The sequence below is a fragment of the Alosa alosa genome, chromosome 5, assembly GCF_017589495.1.
Source record: "Alosa alosa isolate M-15738 ecotype Scorff River chromosome 5, AALO_Geno_1.1, whole genome shotgun sequence".
In the NCBI taxonomy this organism is placed as follows: domain Eukaryota; kingdom Metazoa; phylum Chordata; class Actinopteri; order Clupeiformes; family Clupeidae; genus Alosa; species Alosa alosa.
Window position 1 is genome coordinate 10,397,268 of NC_063193.1, and position 25,000 is coordinate 10,422,267.

General features: G+C 47.8%; 1 protein-coding gene across 1 annotated transcript in view; it reads left to right on the top strand.

Moving 5' to 3' along the window:
• Window positions 1-25,000, top strand: part of fras1 (Fraser extracellular matrix complex subunit 1) — a 120,502-nt gene that overhangs the window by 41,536 nt on the left and 53,966 nt on the right. Inside the window, exons 9-20 of the mRNA XM_048243413.1 lie at window positions 545-739; window positions 2,075-2,164; window positions 2,688-2,720; window positions 2,835-2,982; window positions 5,476-5,619; window positions 7,547-7,681; window positions 12,757-12,900; window positions 14,096-14,236; window positions 14,608-14,748; window positions 15,955-16,122; window positions 19,513-19,653; window positions 20,878-21,021. Coding sequence (XP_048099370.1) covers window positions 545-739; window positions 2,075-2,164; window positions 2,688-2,720; window positions 2,835-2,982; window positions 5,476-5,619; window positions 7,547-7,681; window positions 12,757-12,900; window positions 14,096-14,236; window positions 14,608-14,748; window positions 15,955-16,122; window positions 19,513-19,653; window positions 20,878-21,021 — 1,624 coding nt within the window. The remainder of the gene's footprint in view (window positions 1-544; window positions 740-2,074; window positions 2,165-2,687; window positions 2,721-2,834; window positions 2,983-5,475; window positions 5,620-7,546; window positions 7,682-12,756; window positions 12,901-14,095; window positions 14,237-14,607; window positions 14,749-15,954; window positions 16,123-19,512; window positions 19,654-20,877; window positions 21,022-25,000) is intronic.

The following is a 25,000-nucleotide window of genomic DNA, read 5'->3' on the forward strand; positions in this document are numbered from 1 at the left end:
AGAGAGAGAGAGAGAGAGAGAGAGAGAGAGAGAATAGAGTAGTCAATGCCCTTGAGCTCTGACCAGGGTATTAACATCAATTTAATGCCAATTTGGAAGCAATTTGTTCCCAGGAATATTGTTATTACTCAGCTGGAGAGGACGTCAGCGTGAACCAGCCACACGGCTACACACTCCTTAAATAATAAACAGGGAAATAGTTTTTCAGTGAGAAAAGCCAGAGTTTTGTAGGGCATTTCACAGTAGGCAGTGATTTGCGTTGGTTTTGTTTTTGCTTTGTTTTTCTCCTGGTGCATTTGTTGAGCCCCTGAGATGTATTCTGTGGGTTGGGCACTAAGTCCTCTGCTGAATCATTTAGATTTGCGCTTCTATATTCTCTCTGCTTGTATACTTGTATTTCTATGGCTGTGTGTGTGTGTTATTTTTGAGTGCTTGTCTTTTGTTTGTATATGTTATGTGTGTGTGCTCACATGTCTGTTTGTGTGTTTTGGACATGTGTTTGTATGTTACATGTACTGTGTGTTTGTGTATTTGTGTGTGTCAGGGTGAGACCAAAGTGAAGCGTCCGGGACAGTGTTGCGAGGAGTGTGCCGGCGCCAAAGGTACCTGCCTGTACGAGGGCGCCGTGCGTTACCATGGTGACATGTGGAATGGAACCGGCTGTGAGTTCTGCCTGTGCGAGCGAGGCCAGGTGCTATGCCAACGGGCCGACTGCGGCCGAGTGGAGACCTGCCCACCGGTACGACTGAACAATCGCACACACACACACACACACACACACACACACACACACACACACACACACACACACACACACACACACACACACAACACACACACACACACAAACACATTCATGTACACACATGTATCCGTGCAGCTATAATAACATTTGCACATCATTACGAGACATTATTTACAATCGCAGTGGGGAGTTCTGGTCTATATCACATATCCTTCTCTCAGACAGATTTCCTTTGTAGGACGATGAGAACAACTCTCACTTGGGAGTGCTTCTTCAAAGCCTCTCACTTCAAGGACGTGTATGAAACGTCTGGGACGAGACACGGGAAGAGAGGTGATGGCAGTGAAAATAGATGTCTCTGGGGGTCTGCTCTTCTCACCCCACCCCACCTCACTTCACCCAACCCAACCTTCTCTGCTTCACCATGTTTGAAATACAGGAGGCCTTAAATTAATTACTGGAAAATTGTGGTTGTCGGGGACTCATAATAAATCACAGGGACAGGGCTTTTGGACGGAGCGGCCCGCTTAGCGCTCATTAATGATAAACAGCTGATTTGGCTGGGAGCCAGCCAGCCAGGGCACTGGAAAGGTCGTGCCATTGTAAGCTGAGCCCGGGGTAATTTATCAGGCAGTCGGAGCTGGCATGAGCCCCTTTCGGAGGAGTACAATAGCCCCACGTCCAGAATTACAGAGTTACAGACTTTTTTTTGGGGGTGGGGGTGGACAAGGGTGGACGGGTGTGTTTGCTGGGGGGGGTTCCTCGGGAAACATGAGCTTGCTGGAATTTTAAATACTGCATGGCGTCACTTCGTTGTACGCCAAGTGGCAGATATTGCTTTGTGGAACACTGACATGTGCCATCCAACACCGAGTTGTTGATTTTTCCCCCCTCTTTTTGAATAATTAATTTCTTTTTGCCAGCCGGGTTTTGCAGTTGGGTTCCAAACCAAGTACTGCCCTCCATTTCACCCTCCCAAAGACAAGCTCGATGGGAGAGCCAGCCAAGATCATGGAAAAACAACAAAACATGTACATCACTCTATTGAAAGAATTTGAAGAGGAGGGAAAAAAACTTAATTAAATTGGATTTGACGTTCTTAACAGACTTCCCAACAGTACATCCTCAATCACTCATCAGAGGCCAGAATGCAGCCCTATGCTGTCATTAGCATAAAAACTTAATTAAATTGGATTTGACATTCTTAACAGACTTCCCAACAGTACATCCTCAATCACTCATCAGAGGCCAGAATGCAGCCCTATGCTGTCATTAGCTCTGTATGAGCTCATTTTGTAATAAGTATCTTCTCCTGTTTTATTATTGAAGGGGGAGGACCTGGTGCATTTACCAGGGAAGTGTTGTCCAGAGTGCAAGGCGAAGCTCAGCTCCTGTGTCTACACGCCTCAACAACAACAGGTACGCGCCAACAATAACACCAGGCCCACTGGTTCTTAAAGAAAAAAAAACAGAGAAAAGACGATTGAAGCCCACCCCACGTTCACCCGTCGTTGATGTGAGGATGTCTTCAATATTCAACGTGAGCCAAGGGTCGGGGGAGAAAAGTTCTGGTTTGGAAAGGAAAGTGAAGTGCAGCTGCAGTGCTCACCCAGGAGGTCTGTCTCCCCCTCTGGCTCAAGACTGCTGCTAATTAGCTTCTCCAGATGGCTAGCACAGCACACCAGGGTCCAACACACCTACTACACTTCTACCTTAGAAACAGGAACGTGTTTACTCCTATCATTCAGCAAAGTTATATACACAAACGTAACGTTTACACACACACACGCACACGCACACGCACACGCACACGCACACGCACACACACACATTCATATTGTTGCAAGACTCTATGTAGGCCATATCTATGCTGCACTAGCCCCATGTCATAACCTGATGTAATACGTTTGTGACTTGACTAAATTTGGTCTGTTTTTGGCAGGGACAGGGAGAGCCGAGTCCGAGCCGTCTAGCTGTAAGTAGCCGGGCGCAGCACTTTCCTTTCTTACTCTGTGCCTGGGTCAGCTGTCCTGCGTGTCTGCCCTCACCTGCTCTGATCCTCCCTTGTTCTCCGCGTGCCCTTCCGCAGGACCTGGAGAAGTTCAGCGAGGGGCCCTGCCGCCAGTGCCAGTGTCGGGACGGGCAGATGACCTGCTACCAGCCCTCCTGCCCCACCTGCCCCCTGGGCACGCTGGCCGTGCCGGTGGACGGGCAATGCTGCCCCGAGTGCCAGGATGGTGAGTGGTTTCTGTGTCCAAGATGTCCACTTAGGGCCAGACCTACTGTTTAAATTGTAGAGAAGGTTGTGTTCAGCATTTGGAAATTGGTATAATTTGAAAATGAAATGAGAAAAGAAAAGTAAAATGAATAAGTTCCTCGTTGATATGCTACGTAGAACTCTAAAACATTTCTCAAGTGTTCTCATTTTCTTTTTGTCGTCGTTATTATTATTGAACTCTTTATTCCCCCTACACACTTCACTGATTTGTGGATTAGCTCAAATTACTCCATGAAAATACCACTGAAATGATGTGCAGTTGGCAAAGCGCTCTTCCTCTCCTCCTCTTCTCTTCCTCTCATTCTGTCCCTCTACTTCTCACACTCTCTCTTGATCTTTCTCTTTGTTTTGAAAAGAGAACAAGGTTTAAATCCACACTATTAGATTTCCTTCTGGTTAAATACCATGGCTTCTTAGTTCTGCACCTCCCTGGAGACTGAGGCTCTTCAATTCCCTCCCTCTCCTTCTCTCTCTCTATCTCTTTCTTTCTCTCTCCCTCCCTCTCTCTCTCTTCCTCCCTCTCTCTTCCTCCCTCTCTCTCCCTCTCTCTGGGCATCCTTATCAGGAGGTTAGATGAGGGGAAAAGCACTGGCAGCGCACTTTTTAGCAGTGGACCCAGTGACAGCTCCGAAACTTAATCGCACCAGTGTGTGAGGAGACCTGAGGTGGCGGAGGCCACAGCCTGTTCCTGCTCAGCACAGTGTGTTGCAGTCTGCTGCATCTGTGGGGGATGTAGTTTATATATGCCGTCGGAATGGGGGAAAATAGATACATGCATGAGAAATTAGGATTCAGTATGTGTGTGTTGGTGGATGAGGGGGAGGATGGTTAAGCGCGAAAGTCTAAGTATGTTATAGAAATAAACGGGGGATAGAGAGAGGGGGTGAGGGGGAGTGGAAGGGAGCGGGGGGGGGGTAAGGGAACAGAGCTGGTGTTGTTTACTAGATTGTTTACAGATAATTGGATTTTTAACTCCCGGTAGACTTCAATGCAAAAAAGTGGTAGTCACAATGCCCTGAACTGTTTTCTCTCTCTCTCTCTCTCTCTCTCTCTCTCTCTCTCTCTCTCTCTCTCTCCCTTTCTCTCAATTCTCTTCCTCTTTCTTTCTCTATTCTCTATTCCTTCCTCCCTCCCTCTTTCCTCCAAACCCTCTCTCTACCTCCGTTTCTCTGCTGTGCATCCCCAGCCTCATTAATCACATGTTGCGGGCTGGTAGAGGAGCCCTGTGGTTCGACCTGTCTGCTGTAACCTTAAGCTGTAAATTTGAAGCTCAGTCACATTGATTCAGCCGCTGCTGTGGAGGACAAGCCCATTGCCATGAGCTCCTCCAGTCTCTTCCTCATACCTGGGATCCTTTTGATCTTTTTCAGAATTCCTCTCTCCTTTCCTTTTTCTCCTCCTCTTCCTCCTCTTCTTTTTGCCCTCCTCCCTTATTCTTCACCCTCTCTTCCCTCTCTTCCCTCTCTTCCCTAATCTCTGCTTTCACATCAAACATCTGCTGCTCCAGTAGCAGGGCCTCTCCAGAGGAACAAGCTGATGATTTGACGGAAGAGTTGATCTAGCGGCCCGTGGCGTGCGTGCGTGCGTGCGTGCGTGCTTGCGAGCAGGAAGGCAGAACGGCGGGCAGGTAGACACTTCCTGTCTGAGTGGAAGGGGGGAATAAAAGGAAGAAGAGTAGATAAATAATAGAGATGAGGGGAACATTAGCGCTGAGTGGTTGGCGCAGTCGGCGAGGGGACGCAGGTCGTGATTAAACAAGCGAGTGCGGGGGTGGAGGGTGGAGGGGAGCAGATGGAAGTGGTGGTGGCGGCGTGTTTCTTGGGCGGTGCGGTACGGATCATGGCCGTGGGCCCAGTCGTCGGGAGTGGGGGCCATTCTCCGTAGGTAATGAATACCTCACAGATAATCAGGGCACCACTAGAATCCAATTAGAGCTTCAATGGGCCAGGACACTCTGAGCATCTCAATTTCATTCCTCTCCTCTCCACCTGTCCTCTTCCAGTCCTCCTCCTTCTGTTCACACTTGTCCCAACTTGCTCACTCGCCCTCTCTCTCTCTCTCTCTCTCTCTCTCTCTCTCTCTCTCTCTCTCTCGCTGTCAGGGGCTTATTACTCAATCTCTCAATTCAGCCATTCTCCCACTGAATAGGCATAATTAATGCAGGCGTCAGACAAAAGTTTCAACTCTCAGTGTGTGTGTGTGTGTGTGTGTGTGTGTGTGTGTGTTGTTAATGTGTATATGTGTATGTGTGTGTAAGTGTGTGCGTTGTTCATGTGTATATGCTTGTGTGTGTGCTTGTGGTTCACGTGTGTGTGTGTGTGTGTGTGTGTGTGTGTGTGTGTGTGTTTGTTAATGTGTATATGTGTGTGTGTGTAAGTGTGTGCGTTGTTCATGTGTATATGCTTGTGTGTGTGCGTGTGGTTTATGTGTGTGTGTGTGTTTTACATTACAGTGGCATGCCACCAGGACTGCATGACGTGCTCCAGGAGTCCTGAGCACTGTGACAGCTGTAAGGACCCCGGGGCTCTGGTGTGGAGTGGACGCTGCGTCCAGACCTGCCCCCAGGGCTTCTACGCCAGCGGCAGGGAGTGCAAAGGTAACACACATACACATACACTGTGTCGGCAGGCAGCTTGACCTGCTGCAGAGATTCCTTCAGTCCCTCTCACACAAATACTGTACACACACACACACACACACACACACACACCCACACGCACATACACAAGCACACCCACACCACACACACACACACACACACACACACACACACACACACACACACACACACACATACACAAGCACACCCACACTCTCTCACTCACACACACACACACACACACACAGACACACACACACACACACAGGCACACAGACACAAACACATAGCTAAACATACACATGCATGCAGTTTGGATTGGTTATGGACAAGTCATTTTAGATAGAGATTTCAGAGAATGAGAACCAATTTCTGCTCTGTAGACAGTATTTCCACACAGCCTGTTGTGGAAACAAATTGGCTAAACATATATGATATAATGCAGGCTGCTGCTTCTGCTTGTGCAAGGGGAACTGAATTCTGTCCGCTTGTGCTGACAATGAAATGCCACTGTGCCACTAGGCAATATGTTATGGCTACTGCTGCCATCACTGATTCTGAATGGTGCTTCTCCACACTTACAGGGTTAGATGCCACTGGCTGTGGCCACTCAAAGTGCCTACTTTGTCTGCTCAAACTTTTGCTCTCAGTGATGGTGATGTAGAGGCATGAGATTGACCAGTGCTACTGCCCCTCAGGCACCTGCAGCCATAGCAAACCCTATTTCTGCTCCTCTCCTTGAGGCTTTGTCCTGTCTCTCTCTCTCTCTCTCTCTCTCTCTCTCTCTCTCTCTCTCTCTTCCTCTCTCTTCCTCTCTGTCTCTCACTCACTCCATGATATCCAGCCCAGGACTCGGCTGATTAAAGGCCTTTGGCCCAAGCTACAGAAAGCCCACCCACAGAAATACCACTGACCATTATTTTTCACACAACTGTACTATACTAACTAACTATACTAATGGAATCTACCAGGTCCACTCTTGCTAAACCTATGCCTATGCATGTGTCAGGGAGGGAGATAAATCCATTCATTTGCTGACTCCGTTATCCCTTATCAAGTTACACTACATTTAGTCTACACTACAAACACAATACATTTCAAAATGTTGCATACAGTCAGTCCATAGGTCACACTCCTATCTGGGTAAGTGAATGCTAATGTGGGCCAATCTGGTTAAATCCTGTCAAATCTAGTCAAATCCTGACTTGTGAGATTTTTATGAAAAGCTTAAGCCACACTGTGACCCCATGTATTTGAGTATGATAATGTGACCTAAGTGAGGAAAGAGATATGACAGATCTGTGCTTCTCTGGCAGACCATCAGCGATAAACAAGGTGAAGGGCTGAATGATATAGGCGGGAAATCCCTTTTCTTCCTCTCCCCCTCTGATCCTCCTCCTCTCCTCCTCCCATCCCCTCCTCTCCTACCACAGTTCCAAGTCTGCACACGTTTCTTAGGGTATTAAATTAAAAAACAATGCCTCTCCTCTGAAGATTTAATCGAGCACCCCAAGGGGCCTTACTGTTTTCGGAGAGATAAGGCCATTGGTTTTTAAGGCTTTCGCTTGTATCTCATCTAACATACAACCCCTCCACACACACACACACGCACAGAACACACACACACACACACACACCTCCACCCCTCCCCTTCCCATCCCAAATTCCTCTCCCCTCGCCCTCACCTCTCCCTCTGCATATCTCTGTGATGGCAGATGGTGGAAAAAGCACCAGGCCGGTATATTAACTCCATGTGCCCTTAAGCAGGGAGCGGGCCTGGTTGTGTTGAGGGGGAATAGATAAGAGGCATCGGAGGCGCATTGTGATAATGTTTTGAACTTGATCGGAGATATTTCAAATGACACATTTCTAATCTTGCTCTCTCTGTCCCTCCCTCTCTCTTCCTCTGCCCCCCCCCCCCCAGCATGCCAGCCGGGCTGTGCCACCTGTGAGAACGGCTTCGAGTGCTCCTCCTGTGGAGGGTCCCTGCTGCTGAGGAACAGGCAGTGCGTGGCCACCTGTGATGCAGGCTTCTACCAGGACCACACACAGTGCCTACGTATGTGTCTCACCCTCCATACCTCTGCCTCTCTTTCTTGTCCTCCCTCTCCCTGTCTCTCATCCTCTCTCTCTCTCCCACTCCCTGTCTCTCATTCTCTCTATCTCTCTATCTTTCTCTCTCTCTTTCTCTCTCTTTCTCTCTCTCTCTCCATTCAATTCAATTAAAAAAACTTTATTGCCATGACAATTCATAAAAAAAGTGTTGCCAAAGCATACTGTGGTAAAAATTAAGTAGGCAAAAAGTAACGCACAGGCAAGCCGACCGTACATCAGAGTACAAAGCTTTATTCACGACGCCGTAGACAGGTTACAAACACACATGCATCCTAGGCGAGCATGAGAGCAACAAGGCTGTTGTAGACAAAGCCTTACCGTTATTTATACGACTAAAACAGGGTATTATCGATGGATTACAAAGAAAGAAAGAAAAAGAGCTGTCATGATAAAGAAAGCTATTAAAGAATGCTGTTATTACTCCAGACTCCCCAAGGCAGTTGACCTCAGAGGTCATGGACCAGAGGAACCCAAAATAACTCTTTGTAATGACCATCCTTGTAATGTGTACATATCTTAAAAGTGTAGCAAGTTGGACAACAACAACCTGAGTAGACATTTAACAGCTAAAGTGTTGCCTACAGTAGTTCCTGGAAATTTCCCCACAATACAATATCTAGATCTCATCAGAATATAAAATAACATAATCATAAAACTATATGTCTGGTTATGAAAAGAAAAAAAAAACATGCACACAGACATTTTAGTCTTTATAAAGAGAAAAAAAACATTGTTTGTATATAACACACATAAAACATAAAACAGACAAAAAAGAGAGATGGTATAACAGACTGGGGGTGAAATTGCATCTATACAAGTGTAGCGAGGAGACATAGCCCGCTGCCAATCGGCAGGTGCCACTTAAAGGCCTGCTGGTTTTGTGTGACACATGTGGTTTATGGCTCTGTGGGCTTCGTGCATCTTCATGCAAGGAAAAGCCTGTTTTTGTTCTAAAAGTTTTGTTCTGAGTGTTCTGAATGACAGAAAAATGCAGGACTGTTTGAGTGGTACGATTGAGGGATATAAAATCTAAAGTATGGCAAAGCTAGGCACATAAATAAGAGATAACCCCAAAGCTTTCTTTTACATTTTCATGTAGTCTGGGGCATTCTATTTTTTATTTGGTGACAAACAGTGTGTGGGAATCTTTTCTCCATGAAGTGAATTCTAATTTGTATAGACCTGCCTCCCACAAGACAGTGAAAATAGCAGTGTATATGTGTCTGTGTGTGTGTGTTGGGATGGGGATCTGTTTTACGAGCCCGGCCAAGACACATAATAAAAGCGGATCCCCTGTGCGGCGTGAGTAGATACTGGTGTTCAGGTGCAGCCGCAGTGATTGTGCCCCGTGAATGAGAATAGGGCAGGAGAGACGAGCTGAGGTAATTCAGGCTCTCACCCGCACCCTGGAGGCCCAGCAGAGAGGCAGGTCCACTGGGACGGCCTGAGCTCCTCTCTCCCCTCTGTGTGTCTTGCTGCCTGGTTACACTCACACACACACACACACACACACACACACACACACACACACACACACACACACACACACACGTACACGTACACATGCCCTGTCCTTCAATTTCACAGTTTAGTGATCAGCACCCAGAGATCTCAAGGCCCTCCGTGAGTGTGTCTGTGGTGTGTGTGTGTGTGTGTGTGTGTGTGTGTGTGTGTGTGTGTGTGTGTGTGTGTGTGTGTGTATGCGCGTGCAGAGAAAATGGGATATAAATCTGTGGCTTTTGTTGAGCCCATTAAGGTGGATTTAGCAGGGGTTACAGTACATCTCTCTCATAGCTGTGTGTGGGGGAGAGGGCTCGGGGATGGAGGGGAAGGACACCAGCCTGGGGTGGTGGTGGTTGTGGGGGTGGGGGTGGGGGTGGGGGTGTCAGGGATGGACTTGTCTCTGAAGAATGTGGTAACCATGGGTATTCAAATCCTCTGAGAGCCTGATAATGCCGTGTGATCTTATTCATTGGCGTGGGCACGGAGTCATCTGTAATCCGAGCGACACGGGAAAACAGCTCCGCGTTCAGAAAGATCCCTAAAAAGTGCCTTTTGTCTGGCTAACCTCAGAGACCTCCTAGACAAAGGGAGAGGCAGATAGACAATAAGGAATGGGTGTCAGTGGGGAAGGTGGCACGGTCAGGGGGATCAGGTTAGCGCTAATAAAGGGGGCAGTCTGGGGGGCACAGCCCTGCTCTTCTCAGGGGTATTTTGATATCCGCACCCAGGGCTGGGTGTCACGTGGAACACTTGTCCCCAAAGTCCCTCCAAACATGGCTGAAGTGTGTACGTGTGTGTGTGTGTGTGTGTGTGTGTGTGTGTGTGTGTGTGTGAGTGAGGGGTGGGGGCTGTGACTGTGTCTGTGTCTGTGTGTGTCTGCATTCATGGAGAGCAACTGCCCCTCTGGCCTCACTCTGTTTGTGTGGCCGCCATCTTTTGGCTCGCTGCCAGTTTCGGAGTTCCCCCCTCCCAGACCCTCCCACCTGTGCTGAGAATCAGGGAGGGGGTTATGCCACACAGACCCACGGGCATCTCCTCTGCCCCTGGATGCCTATCTCCAGACCCTCTCTGCTGACCAGTGCAGACTGTTTACCTTTGACCTCTAGGTAGAAGCTTGTCAGAGAGAGAGAGAGAGAGAGAGAGAGAGAGAGCCTCTCTGATAGGGCCATGCTCCCATTCAAGAGTATCTAGCATATGGGAGATACTGACAGACATGATGAAATCATCACTAATGCAGTCACCGGTCTCCAACGGCAGTCTGTGGGCATTCGACGGGTCGGGGGCGTGTTATTTTGGTGTCGGCTCATGTATTTTAGATGACGTTTGAAGTCTGAGCTGTTTTCAGAGCTGTAGCTCCCGAGCTGGTGTTGTGTGTTCCTAGAGACAGACCCCAGAGGAACTGGCTCGGTTCCTCAGTCTATCCGATCCCTGCGGTAGCGGCATGAAGATAATATCTCATTTCCATCTGAGATGAAGCAAGAAACAATCCACTGAATCCACTACTGAGATGCGGGGAATTTTGCCACATCTGTGACAATGCCTTTATTTGACCATCTTTAGCTTTTTTTTTTTTTTTTTGTGCTTTTTAAAATATTGTATCCGTTTGCCGTTAACTGAATACCTCAGTGGTTGACGTCAAAAAAAAAAAAAAAAAAAGGGAAACAAGTAAAAATACATTTTCTCGGCCTGCCTGGGTGGTAGAACACATAATCCCAGTTGTAGGCTGTATGTGACTGTTTTTTTGTTTTTTTTGTTTCATTGTCAGACACTGCAGAAATTATCACACAATTGTTGTATAATGTTGTGCCCTCTTATATAATGAAAGTGAAAAGGAAAAGAGTAGCCAGTAGAAAAAGAAACAATCCCTCCTGAGTCATAATACAGAATTTCTATATTTCATAGCTGCGGAGTTGCTCGGATGTTCTTAATGCATATTATTGCTGTGCAGTAACATCATCAGTCCTAGGAGGCACACACACACACACACACACACACACACACACACACACACACACACACACACACACACATCCAGAGTTAAATGATTTCATGACGCATGCTCCCCCGCCCACGCATGTACATGGATTATGGTGATGGCATTTCGCCTCCTCTGTTTGGAGTGTTATTCCCTCCCTCTCTGGTCCTGCCTACAATTTTATATATAGATGTGTGATAGGTGTTTCATGTTTGGAGAGTTGACAGAGTGCACTTAAAAAAAAACTGTGTTTAACTCTGAAACAACAGATGGGAGGTTTTATAAAGTTTTGTTTGGTCCAGCATCATACAATCTGTTTTGGTGCCTTAGTGTCAGTTCTGCACTAAAGCACTAAAAGATCCCTGTTAATTAGTCAACACACTCTCTCAATTCCAGGAGCTTACTATTTCTTCAGTCTTGTCTTGTGGTTGTGAGAGCGAAAGTGGATTGCCACAGATTTAATTGGAAGGGAATGATCTTTAGCTTCCCTAGTTCCTACTCTGCACCCAGATGCATTCGTCCAGTCAGTATTTTCAGGCGGTAGCGTGACCTATTTTCTCAGCCTGAGCCCCGTGGACCGATGCAGAAATCAACATTCAAAAGCTGCGTCTAAAAAAAAAATCTAATTAAGATTTCATCACCAGAGTTCCTTTGTGAGCGGTGATTACGTTTCTGATCTCTGCAGGTCATCCGTCTTTAGAAAGTACAGTACAGTGAGTTAGTGGGAGGCAGCAGAGGTGTGTGTGTGTGTGTGTGTGTGTGTGTGTGTCTATGTGTCTCTCTCTCTCTCTCTCTCTCTCTCTCTCTCTCAGTCTATCTCTCTTTCTCACTCTTTTTTCCCTCTCTCTTTCTCTCTCTCTGTGTATGTGTGTATGTGTTCTCAGGCCTCCTGCTGTGCGTTTCAATAAGAGATTTGTGAAGGGAGGTTGTGTGTGTGTGTGTGTGTGTGTGTTCACAGCCCTTGCTGTGTTGCTCATTGTGATGTGTGTGAAGAGAAGGTGTTGTAATTGACTTCTTGGTTGTGTTGTTCCTGGGTTTACAGGAGGCTGTTTGCGTGCATGCGTCTTTGTGTCTGTGTGTGTGTATGTCTTTGTGTGTTTGTGTCTGTGTGTGTGTATGTCTTTGTGTGTTTGTGTCTGTGTGTGTGTGTGTGTGTGTGTGTGTGTGTGTGTGTGTGTGTGTGTGTGTTTGTTCGTGTGTGTGTTTGTTCGTGTGTGTTCTCCCACTGGATTGCCTCCTCTCTTTTATTCCTCTTGCTTTTGTTGGTGTTTTACAGACACTCATAAAAGCTGCCCTTTCGTCCCCCCACCCACACTGTCCATGTCCTTAATCCAGCAGAGGGGCAAACGAGCAACACACACAAACTGACCTCTCACAGCCATTCCTGAGAATGTCTCTTTCTGACTCTAGTTGTGTTTGACTCTATTTGTGGTAAGAGCTGAGTCTATTCCCACAATGCAACAGGGTGGTCACCAGAAACAGGGAAGCCTCTGATTGGCTAATTGCTTCCTTGTTTTCCCTCTCTTCCTTGTGCTCTGCAGGCTGCCATGAAGCCTGTTCGTCCTGCCGTGGTCCTGGCGAAGAGGCCTGTCTGACCTGCTCGAGCCCTGCCCACCAGCTTAAAGATGGACGCTGTGTGGCCGACTGTGGCGCCGGCTTCTTCTCCAGCGGCAGCAGCTGTTACGGTACGCCCCCCGTCTCCAGACGACGAGACACACACACACACACACACACACACACACTCCTACAAACACTCGCTTACGCGAGTAAACAAGCATGGTGTGTAACTCATACCGAAGTCTGCTTGTTTGAAATGGGCTGCTGCCGCTGTGCTTTAGATGTTCTGTTAAATCTTTCATTAACATTTCTAAAGACACTTGGAGGACCCGATGGGATTGTGTGATTAGATTAATATTTCATTCTCCACCGCAACATGGAGGGGATGAATAAAAGTGGCAAAGAGATGCTTCTCTCTCATTTCCCAAATATAACTTTTAATGAAGATTAAAGCAATGGATAGGAATCAGGGATAGGAAAGTAATATCACCTATTTGTTTTGTTTTGTTTATTTGAATGTATGTGATTGTATGTGATGGCTCAGTGAGATTGGCTGTCTGTTTGAGGGTTTGGATACATTGTGTACCTGCAGTGTTGTTTTTAGTTTCAGGTCAGAGAGACTTGTTGTTAAGTAGGTGCAGAAACCCCTCTCACCATGTCTAGGAAAGGAGTCCCTGCATACTCAAGCACACGCCACCTGAGTTTAAACCTGTCACTTTAGATATACACGCTCACATCACTTGTCAGAATCCCCCCTCCACACACACACACAAATACATACACACACACACACACACACACACACACACAAATACACACACACACACACACAGTCAGACGCACACACAAACACATACACTGACACACACACACTCACACACACAAACACACACAAACACACACGCACACACACACACAGAGACACACACTCAGACACAAAGGCACACAGTGTCCTAGTCACAGGGGCTTAGGCTGTGCTCTGTGGAGATTTCCTGTTTAAATGCCATTAATTGTGGTGATGGATGCCTCTCCTCCCCTGTCAGGCTCTTGGAATAGTTTAGTAAATGTTTTTGTTGAGTCTGTCTTGTTTGAACGTGTCGATTTCTCAAAGGCCCATCTCTCCTTAGTGGCGACGTGTGCATGTGTGAGTGCGGGCCTGCTTGACTGCCTAGTCAGGTTGGAATGATGAATGAGGATCTTGATGAAAGTCTCTGTGAAAAACAATTATCGTGCAAAAAGCCAACAATCAATAGAGTCAGGCTTTTTTTTCTTTTATAATTGAGCGTGAAATGAATGATAACCATGTGCGCTTGTACCTTGCAGCCTGTGATCCATCCTGCGCCACCTGTCACCCAGACAACCCCAGTTGTTTGAGCTGCCCCCCGGACTTTGTGTTGCATCATGGGAAATGTATTTCCCAGTGTCCAGAGCAGCACTACAAAGACGGTCACGGCAGATGCAGAGGTTAGCCTGCGAAAACCTCTCTCTCTCTCTCTCTCTCTCTCTCTCTCTCTCTCTCTCTCTCTCTCTCTCTCTCTCTCTCTCTCTATCTCTTTCTTTCTTTCTCTCTCTTACTCTCTCTCCCATCCAACATTGAAATGTGAAGCGTAACACAAAATGTGACCTTCTAGGTCTACAGCTTTGTACAACCTTCATTACGTCTTGCCTCTGAGGAGATTTTTTTTTTGTAACCCGCTGACATTTGCAACAACCCGACACCCCGGCGTTTTCTCGCTGTGGAGAAAGACAGCGAGGAGAGGGTTTGAGGAGCTCGTCTTTTTTGCTGCTGCCCTTTCCTCACTGCTGTCTCTTTTTTATTTTATTTTTTCCTCCAGCATGCCACAGCTCGTGCTCGTCCTGCTCAGGCCCATCCGTGTCCCAGTGTTCCTCCTGCTCGGGCGCGCTGGCGCTGCACGGCGGTGAGTGCCTGGACTCCTGCGGCGAGGGCCTCTTCGCCAGAGACGGGCGGTGCCACGGTAAGAGGCCAGCACCACCACCTTCACCTCCCTGGACGCCTCCACACGCGTATTTTAAAAGCCCACTCTCTCAGCCCTGACCAATTCACACTGGGGAAAAAACATGGCACAAAAGAAGTGGAAAAAAACTGTGTAGCTTAGCGTAATTGTGATTTCCAGAGTGTACTCTCAATTCTCAGGACTGCTTACTACACATTTTATTCCTTGAATTATACAAAACCCACGCTTTGCCAATAACCTGTATATATAAATCCCATCAACTTGTCGGGGATTGAAGGATACTGTCAAAGCATATCATTTAGACTTGGAATAATATTAAAAAGTTTTCACCATCTTTTAGTTTCAAACTTTTTAACTTTTTTTCCCAAGAGCAACCATTTCATATTCAGCTAGTTCCACATCAAACCAATTTCAGTCTCTTAAGTGTTCCAGAGAAGGATTACCTGCCACCACAATTGAGTAAGGCAGAGAATTCAGCTCAGGGTCTTTCTGGTTTCTTCCAGGGATTGTAGAGGAATGAAATGCTGTTTGGGTTTTCTTTCATGCCCAAATGGGTTGAAGGCGTGTGTTTTGGCATTGGGGAGAGATGGGACCCTTTGGCTTTTGGCTGTTTACAGCCTGTCATCCTCCATCAGTTTCAACTGGTGCTGGTGGAGACTACGTGCCTGCTGGCCAACACTCACACAAACACGCTCCTGCCAACTCTGCTCAAGATGGAGAAGAGTTTGAGCAGCTGTTTTTCTGGGATTTTGTGTGTGTTTGTTTGTGTGTGTGTGTGTGTGTGTGTGTGTGTGTGTGTGTGTGTGTGTGTGTGTGTGTGTGTGTGTGTGTGTATGTATGTGTGTGTACATTCCACATTGGGAGAAGGTTGTGTTTGAAAGCGAGTGATTGAAAGTTTGTTGGTGTGAGCATGCAATGTAGAGAAAGTTGATTCTCTCAGGGCTAACCATTATTTAATGCTGTTCTACTGGTTTTCTTCTCCTTCATCTCTCTTCATCTCTCTTCATCTCACTTCTTCTTCTTCTTCTTCTTCTTCTTCTTCTTCTTCTCTCACTCCTTCTCATTCCTCTCCCTCTCTTCTTGTCCCTCCTTCTCTCTCATCTTGTTCTCTTTATTTCTTTACATCTTTGCTTCTCATCTGTCCTCACTTTACCTCCCCTCTCCTCCCTCCTCCTCCCTCTCTCCATCCTCCTCTCTCTGCCCCAGGCTGCCACCCCTCCTGTCGGGCGTGTGTGGGGCCCGAGGCCTCTGACTGTGTGCTCTGCCTGAAGCCAGAGGAGGCTCTGCAGACCCTGCACCCCCACCTGCCCCACGGCTCCTGTGTGGCCCACTGCGACGCCCACTCCTACCTGGAGTCCGACCGCACCTGCAGAGGTACACACACACGCACAGACGCAAGCACACACACACACACACACACACACACACACACACACAGAGCAGTCCTCTTTACCTCTGAGCCTTGAGACCCACTTTTGGACCCATTTCATTGTATTACTGGTTATTACTATTTATTAATGTCCTATTACTTTCTCATTTCAATTGTTTAAAACAAACTAATAAGTAGCTGCTGACATGACATAACCCATGAATTGGCTTTTCAGTGTGAATGAACAACACTGTTACATCCTTTATTTGTCACGGTAATTCTGTCAGTATTGTGTATATTGGTAATCTGAATGTGGCCATTTCTATTTTGTAATGACCTATAGCTTACAGTATAGCGGGGCACATTATATTGCCTGGTTGCTGAGCAGTCTTTTGAATGCCAGTTCTGGCAGGAAATGAAAGTAATATATTGCAAATTGTGTGTAATGGTCACTTTTCCCTGAGCAGATTCCTCTCGTCCACCTTTAGGGCATTTTGAGTTATTTTGTGTTTGTGCTGCTTTGGGGGAGACCTGAATACTGATCTGTGAGCAGTGTTGTTTATTCTGCTCCATCTCCTCTCATTTCATCTCTGCCATGACCCAGACGGCCTTTAAAAAAGACACAGCTCCCACTGCTCTTCCCTGGGAGACTCGCCACATACAGTACATACCTATGCTGTTCTCACAACCCCACACATGCAGGCCCTCTCTCACACAGATAAGCCAGTTTTGGCATTTGGCTTATCTCTTTCTCTCTCTCTGTCTCTCTCTCTCTTTCTCACTCTATCTTTCTCTGTCTTTCTCTCTCTTCTCATTCTATCACTCTCTCCGTCTCTGTTAAACACACACACACACACACACACACACACACACACACACACACACACACACACACACACACACACACACACACACACAACTGTTCTAGTTCTACATGTTGAGTCTTGCTGAAGCTAATCACTTGGCTGTGATAGATGGTGAGAGATGTTTGTGATCATGATGATGAAGATGATGATGAGGATGACACTGGAATGAGCCTTTCCACGGTGTCAGGAGAGGACAGATCATCCCCTGACTCGTCAGGCCCAGAGTTAAACCCCTCTGACAGCTCTACCCCCACAGACAAGGACATCATGCCAGCAAGGCACCAGATGCCATAGATGCCTCTCCTCTCCTGTCTGCATCTATAATTACACAATCTCATTCATCAGGTGCTCCTAGACATAATGACCTAAGGTGTGGACAGATGTGTCTGCTGATCAGCATGTGTGGGCACGGGACCATGACCGTGGCGCTGTAATGAACAGTAGTAGGGGAAACATTTTCTTTGTTTTTGACTTGACTGCGTTGGCTCCGATTCGCCTGTAATGTACAGTGTGTCCTTTCAGATTTGTAATCTTACGACTTCACACTCCATCTCCATTAATATATCTCTCCTCCTGCTCGTGGCGCGCTGACGCTCGACTCTCGTCTGGCAGAGCTGAGGTGTTCTGGGTGGCCCCCCGTCTGGGGTTTCTGCTCCTCCCGCACGCCCCACTGCACCTGAACGACCTGTGATTTCTTTTTTTATCCGGTCACGAGGAAGGAGGTAGAGGAGGAGGAGAGCAAGAGAAAAAAAAGGGGGTGGGGTGGTGGGAGAAAAAGGACGTGGGATCCTGGAGCAGCCGCCTGCTCACGCATGTATGTCAACGGGTTCATTGTCACGGAGCCTGGCCTGGAGCTCCAGAGAGAGAGAGAGAGAGAGAGAGAGAGAGAGAGGGGAGAGAGAGAGAGGGAGAGAGAGAGAGAGAGAGAGAGAGAGAGAGAGGGAGAGGGAGAGAGAGAGAGAGAGAGAAAGAGTTAGAGAGAGACTACGCTGCCTCAATGGCGGCCTTTGTTGGGCACCGGGGAGCGTGCCGAGACAGATGCAGGACCTCCTCAGGGGACTACTGACGGGGGGATAGGGTGTGTGTGTGTGTGTGTGTGTGTGTGTGTGTGTGTGTGTGTGTGTGTGTGTGTGTGCGCGCTTTAGGAAGACCTTCCACCCCCTCCTTTGTTTTTACGTGCTCCTAACCCAATAGATCCGGTATCAGCCCTGAGGAAATTCTAGTGTGTAAATCCTCCCTGCAGTGCTGCACTGTGTGGATGGGTTCTACTGAGAGACTACACCTCTGTCTGCTCTCTCATACGCCCACCGACCCCCCCCCCCCAACCACCACCTCCACCTTCAACTCCACCACCTCTTTCTTTGAAGGGATCAGTCTAGTTCAGGTTCCATTGCTTCAGGGGCAGGGGACCTTAGTTTGGTCTGCTCTTGTGCTGCCTTGTAGATCTCCCTGCCATGGCCAATACCAACGGCCCCCAACACACGCACATACACACACACCACACACGTACACAACACACACACACACACACATACACACACACACACACACACACACACACACACACACACACACACACACACACACATCCTCAGGTCAGTCGTCAGTGTCATTTCAAACATAACAGCACGTCGCTCTTTATGATTAGACTTCACTCTTTCTCTCTCTCTCTCTCTCTCCATCACTCTCTCTCTTCTCCACACGTCCTGCACCCACAGAATTATGAAGCTAAAATATCACAATCAAAATAACCCAGGAAATCAATACAATGGGCACCGGTCCGTGGTGAGGAATTAGATATGTGGGGGGGTGGCCCCCGCTGTTGGCCGGTGAGTCCCCTACAGGCCTGATGCAGATTGACACCGGTGGTACTTAATATGTCTCCTGCGAGACGCGAGGGGGGATAAACTCAATTACTGGGAGAGATAGCCTCGCTCTGCTCGCTGACAAGTTAAGCTGCCAAAATAGACAAATAAAGCTGCAGACGAGAGCCTCTTGTCTTTGCTCTGCTTTCCTCGGCGCCTATGTGTGAGGGGTCTGTGCTTGTCACAGCAGTGACAGGAAGCCCCGGAGAGGTGTGTGTGTGTGTGTGTGTGTGTGTGTGTGTGTGTGTGTGTGTGTGTGTGTGTGTGTGTGTTTTCCCAAGCGTTGGATAGGTGAAATTGCTAGAGTGTGTGTGAGTGTGTGAGTGAGTAAGTGAGTGAGTGAGTGAGTGCTACCCGTTGGGTAGTCCAGTCCCTGACCAGTGGCAGGAGAGCTGAGAGGAGCGATGTAGCAGGGGGAAACATCTTGGCTCATTCACACTTGCTCCTTCATCTGGGTGATCAAAGTGCTCCACAAAGCCTTCTGGGCAGCTCCAGCTCTGAAATAACCCATTCTTGCTGACCACTGCACAAACCAAAGTTGAGCGCATTACTTACTCCGAGAGCCTGTTAGTTTTGCTTTTCTCTTTCATTCCCTTTCTCATTCTCTCTCTCTCTCTCTCTCTCTCTCTCTCTCTCTCTCTCTCGTTCTCTCTCGTTCTTTCAGAGTGCCACGAGTCCTGTGCCCAATGCACGGCTGGAAGTGCCCAGAGCTGTACTTCCTGTCCCCGCCAGACTGTGCTGTACCAGGGCCAGTGCGTCCACACCTGTCCACCTGGCTTCCATGCTCAGGACCGCACCTGCCAAGGTTAGTCCTCTTCTCTTCTCCTCTCCTTTCCTCTCCTCTCCTTTCCTCTCCTCTCCTCTCAGAGCGTTCTGGAAGTGTGATATCAGAGGGCGTATGATGTCCTATCCCTCTGCTCACCTAAACCGCTCTTCAGCTCCACGAAAGCACATTAAAAAAGGGAGAATTAAAGTGTGTATCAGTCTGCAGTGAAGTCATCAGTCTCCCGTCTCGTTGCTCTATGCGACGCCTCAAAGCCCACGGCCTCGTGGCAAAGGGGGGCTTAAAGAAGACGCCGTTCAGCAGAGTCAGCGTTAGGATGCTCGCAGTCTCATTGGCTTAATGCGTGCGAGCGTTCGGAAGTCATTGGTTATTACGAAAAACACATTACCTGGGTCACTCAAGAAGCATCGGCTGATTGACTGAAGCTCTCCGAAGTGGGAAAATAAAGCGGTCATTCTGGGCTACTCAGAGACGACGGTCCACCACTTAAATCTCCCACCTCTTTACAGCTCTGCTCCTTGAGCCCCTTCACTTCCTTAAGTGCTCTCAGTTAATCGCCAGAAGACCCCCCCTTAATTTCCTGCGTGGTCGTTTCGACGATTTTCCGTGCTAATGAATTTGGCTGAGACGAGACGGCTGTGTGGCAGCGGGCCCCATGACGGGCAAGTGGGCTTACTGTACGCTTCGTTTGCCAGCTGTGCATGTCTCTCTGCAGACCACTGGAACACAACCCAGCAGATTGCTTTAATCTTTTTTAAATACTTTAAGTTTCTCTGCCTTAAGTTATTACAAAGATTTCCTCCTATTACTCTATCAAAAGTAACAAAAAAAAGCAGAGTGTAAAAAATGTCCGTCAACAATTAAGTCAACGATAAGACTTGTTGTCTTCTTTGTGTTGGCTCTAATTGGAAGCCAGAGTTCAGATGCAGACACAGGCAGGTCTCATATTTCCTGGTACATTTACCTGTGTAAAGAGGTTACTGTAATGCTCTAACCTCAATCTCCTCGCGTGCTTTTATTGCTCGCTGTTGGAACAGAATCCTTTTGAACTCCAACCAGGCGGATGACTAAATGGAAATTGAACTGTACAAAGTGTCCCTCGGGGCGTAGTTCCTCTTGGCTGGGCGGTCGGCGTGAAGACAGGGGTCGGTGCTGCTTGTTGCCCTCTGCTTGTCTCTACACGAGTAGTGGTTGTTATGAAGCCTGTGATGTTGTTGTTATTGTTGTTTTTTCTTGTTCCCCCAGCCTGCCATCCCTCCTGCCAGGAGTGCAGCGGTCCGTCCCAGGCCGACTGCACCGTCTGCCCGGCCCATGCAGCTCTGCACAACGGCTACTGCAGAACCAGCTGCCCCGAGGGCCAGTACGTCACCTCAGCTGGACACTGTGCAGGTGAGTGTGTGTGTGTGTGTGTGTGTGTGTGTGTGTGTGTGTGTGTTCGTGTGTTGGAAGGAAACGAGGGTGGGGGATGGGTAACACACAAGCCTCTTTCTATCAGTGATCAATGCCATGTAGTCTCTGACAGACTCAACCCAAGAGCTGTTTGCTGTTGAACTTTTCAAGCGTGAGCGCGTGCAACGTTGATGAAAGTATGTGCGTAAGGGAAATCCTTTCTTGTGGTTGATACTTGTTGCTCTGTGTGATGATGTTTGTAGAAGCACTTTGGCCCTGGTCCATTCTGGTCCCATAGTTTATCCAGCTCGGCCACTAGGCTCATGCTTTAATGATAAGTCACATTATTGCTAATGACAGACGGAACAGGTGGTCCATGTTGGGACCATGTTTGCAGTCATGTCCTGTGAAAGAGTGTTCTGGAATCTCGATCACATTGTTTGTAGCAGGAAATTATGTTCTAGAATGACAAGATCCCATGTCACTAGATAACAATAAATGCATTTTCAGTGTGCTTGTCGTATCTGCATGCGAGTGTACAGCTGTCGCATAGCATTGAATACTCTCTGTTCACACTGAATCTGTTTGTTTCTTGTTCAATATAGCAGAATAACACATGCGACAGAAAGGAAATAGGAACAAGTTCTGCTCTAAACGTTCTGCTGCCTAATGCTTTGCTTTGGTTTCATGAGTTAGGAAACAGCCTTAGTTTCTCCATGAAACATTAAGTGCTAACCACACAGAAAAGGTGATTGTCTCATTCCCCCTCAGCTCCCTGGTAAATGGACTGTACATCTCTTCCAGCGTTTCCCATTTGTCTAGTCATCGAGCTGAACAAATGACTAAATAAAGAAATTACATGTATCAATGTTCAAAGTGGCACCATCTGTCAGTTTATTTTCCTCCTTTAGAAAATCTAACTTTCCAATTCAGGGCAATATTCTCTATTCTCTCTCTCTCTCTCTCTCTCTCTCTCTCTCTCTCTCTCTCTCTCTCTCTCTCTATCTCTCTATCTCTCTATCTCTCTATCTCTCTCTCTCTCTCTCTGTTGATTGTAGATTCCCTTGCAGATATTTAGAAGTCACCACATACAGTTTTTTATCTAATGCAATGCATCTGAAACAGTGTTAGTCAGGGTTTATGTCTGTATTCCACGAGGTAATTGCGCTGGGGTGAGTCGATGCTTCCAGGAAAGCGAAAGCCCCAAATGCCATTTGCGACTGATGGTGTTTTGCGACGTCGGTGCCACATTCACTTTGCAGTGATCAGGCGCACTTACTGGCTGCATTATTCCTACCTCTCCACCTCTCTACCTCTCTCTCTCTCTATCTATCTCTCTCTATCTATCTCTCTGTTTCTCTCTCTCTCTCTCTCTCTCTCTCTCTCTCTCTCTCTCTCTGTCTGTCTGTCTTTCTCTATTTGGAAGCACATCAGAGACAACGCCTCAGACCCCGTCTGCTATCACTTAACCTCTGAGGGGAATTTATATTTGAGAAAAGCAAACTATAATCTCTTTCCACGTCTCTCTTTGTCACTTCCCTTCTCTCTCTCACCCCCCCCTCTATCTTTGTCTATCTCAGTCTATCTCTTTTTCTTATGGCCTATTCTGATGCCAAGATTATGCTGAGAGACAGAGAGAGAGAGAGGGGGGGGGGGCAGTGGGGACCCATCCCAGCTGCACGCATCAGCTGAACTCTGTGCTATGGCACTAGATTACATGTGGAGTTAGACCTCATTATCAGTATGTCTATCAACCCTAAGCACCCGCACTCCTCCATGGTTTGTTGTTGTCTGAGGTGTGTCTAGGTGTCTTATCGGACGCAGCAGTGGGCCTCTGTTGTGATAATGGCCATGTGGGCCCAGGGGGAAGCGGAGGTGCTGAGATTCTTTTGGCCGGCACATCTCAGACTACACGACACTTTGAAGTCCCTGTGGTCACATACCTTTTAGCACCTGCTGGAGCACCTGGCATTGCATTGCAGTAGAAGGCAGTGATCTGAACTTCCAACCGGATGAGCTGAAGAGATCTGTACTTGGACTCAAAACATGTGGATTCACTTAATAGACTTGCATGTCAACTTCAGCATGCACAGTGTGAAGTGAACTCCTTTAGACAGGCTGTGGCCTACTTATCGGTTTGGTTCCATGATGCATTGTCTGTCTCCTAAATTAAATCAAAGATGATTGATTTGTGATTTGATATAGCATAGCAGTGTCAGTAAAGCAAAGCCAGGAAAGCGGAAAGCAGGAAAGAGGACACTCCCGAAGCCTCAGGCCTGAGGTCAATTTGAGTGTGAAAGCGTTGTGTCAGATTTTGCCTCTTTTCCACCATCACTTGGCTTTAAAAAAGATCCCTTATAGAGAACACCGTACCAGGCTAGACCAGCAGAGCTCATCTGTTCCACACAGCTCGATGGTCACATCACTCCCCACTCCAGCCGAGAGCTGCACTGCCCCACCAACTACAGTAATAATGTGGCAAGGACTCCTTTCCCCTCTCCCTCACTCTCTCCATCTTTCTCTCCTTCTCTCTCTCTCCCAGCATCTGTCTTCCCTCACACACTCTATCTCTCGCTCATTCCTCTCTTCCAGCGTCTGTCTCACACTTTTCTCCTCTTTGCCTTACACACACTCTCTTTTCTCTCTCTTTTCTTCTCTCTCTCTCCATCTCACTCTCTCTCTTTCTCTGTCTCTATCATGATTTGGCTCTCTCTCACATACTCACCCAGTTAGTTCTCTCTGCTCCTCTCTCTTTCTAAGTATCCATCTTTTATGTTCCCTCTCTCTTTTTTCTCTCTCTCCCCCTCCTTTTTTCTATCACAGGACAATGGCCCTCATTGAGTCATTTTGCAGCCTTTTCAGTCACTCCTCACAGTTCTCCTCGTCTCCTGGACTCTCTCTCCCCTCTCCCTCCCCCTACTCTCTCTCTCTCTCCTTTTCGTCTCCTCTTTCAAAGGCGTCTGACTCACCTGGTGCAACCACCATCCGCCCCACCCCCACCCCACGCTTGCTGACCTCTCCGTCTCGCGCCTGGCATCGCTATCACGACTGCCCATTACCACTGCAGAAAGATTACAGGGAGCCGGGCAGCGCTGCAGTCCAGAGGTCTGTGCCAAGCTGCCCGGCTCTCCCAGCCTGTGAAAGGTGAATCCGTCAAGCCCTGAACTGTAGGCGCACGAGCACAGCCACTGCCACAGGCCCAGGCAGGCGTGTTGGTTAACGTGAATCTGTAGGGTCACTTTTGGGTAGTTTTTCAGGTAGAGGTGCTGTTTATTTATTAGATGGAAGCCCTACAAGCCACCCACTTTAGTGAGCAAAAAAGCAGTGAGACCACTGCAGCAATATATAGGGGTGGGCACGAGTGTGGAGACACTTTCTGTTACCTGCCCACGCACACCTGTGCCGAAACTTTTAACTGACAAGCATTCATTGTAATACAGTCGAATATAGTGGAGTATGCCGCATTCATGTCGATGCCTGTCTGCAAAGTCCCATGTGGGTACATCAGTGCACAGGTGCAAATGGACTGGTGTGGCACCCGTCTGCAGCGTGTTTCAAGTTTGTTTTAGAATTCTAGCTAGAGTTCCTCGTACGTGAGCCACAGTTGAATAGTTCCGTATGCGCCGTGTCTTTACCGTCCGGCTCCGTCCATCAGAAGAGCCATCTGGAGCGTCCAATTTAGCCTCTCAAGCCTCACAAGGTGACCCTAAACAGGCGCGGACGTATGCTAAACAGCCATTAAGCAGCCGGCCGTGTTTAATATTTAACGCTTGGAGGGATCGGAGGAGCGGATTTATCTGTTATCCATTAAGTTCTGGGTGTGTGCCTCCTAACCTGCGGCTGGCCCCGGCTCTCGCTCTATCTCCCGCTCGATCTTTAATTAGGATTTGGTGCCACTGATAATGACTAAAGGTACAGACAGAGGCTAATGCCACTGCTTTAAAAACAAGCAGACATCGACTCTCGCTCAAAGGTGTTG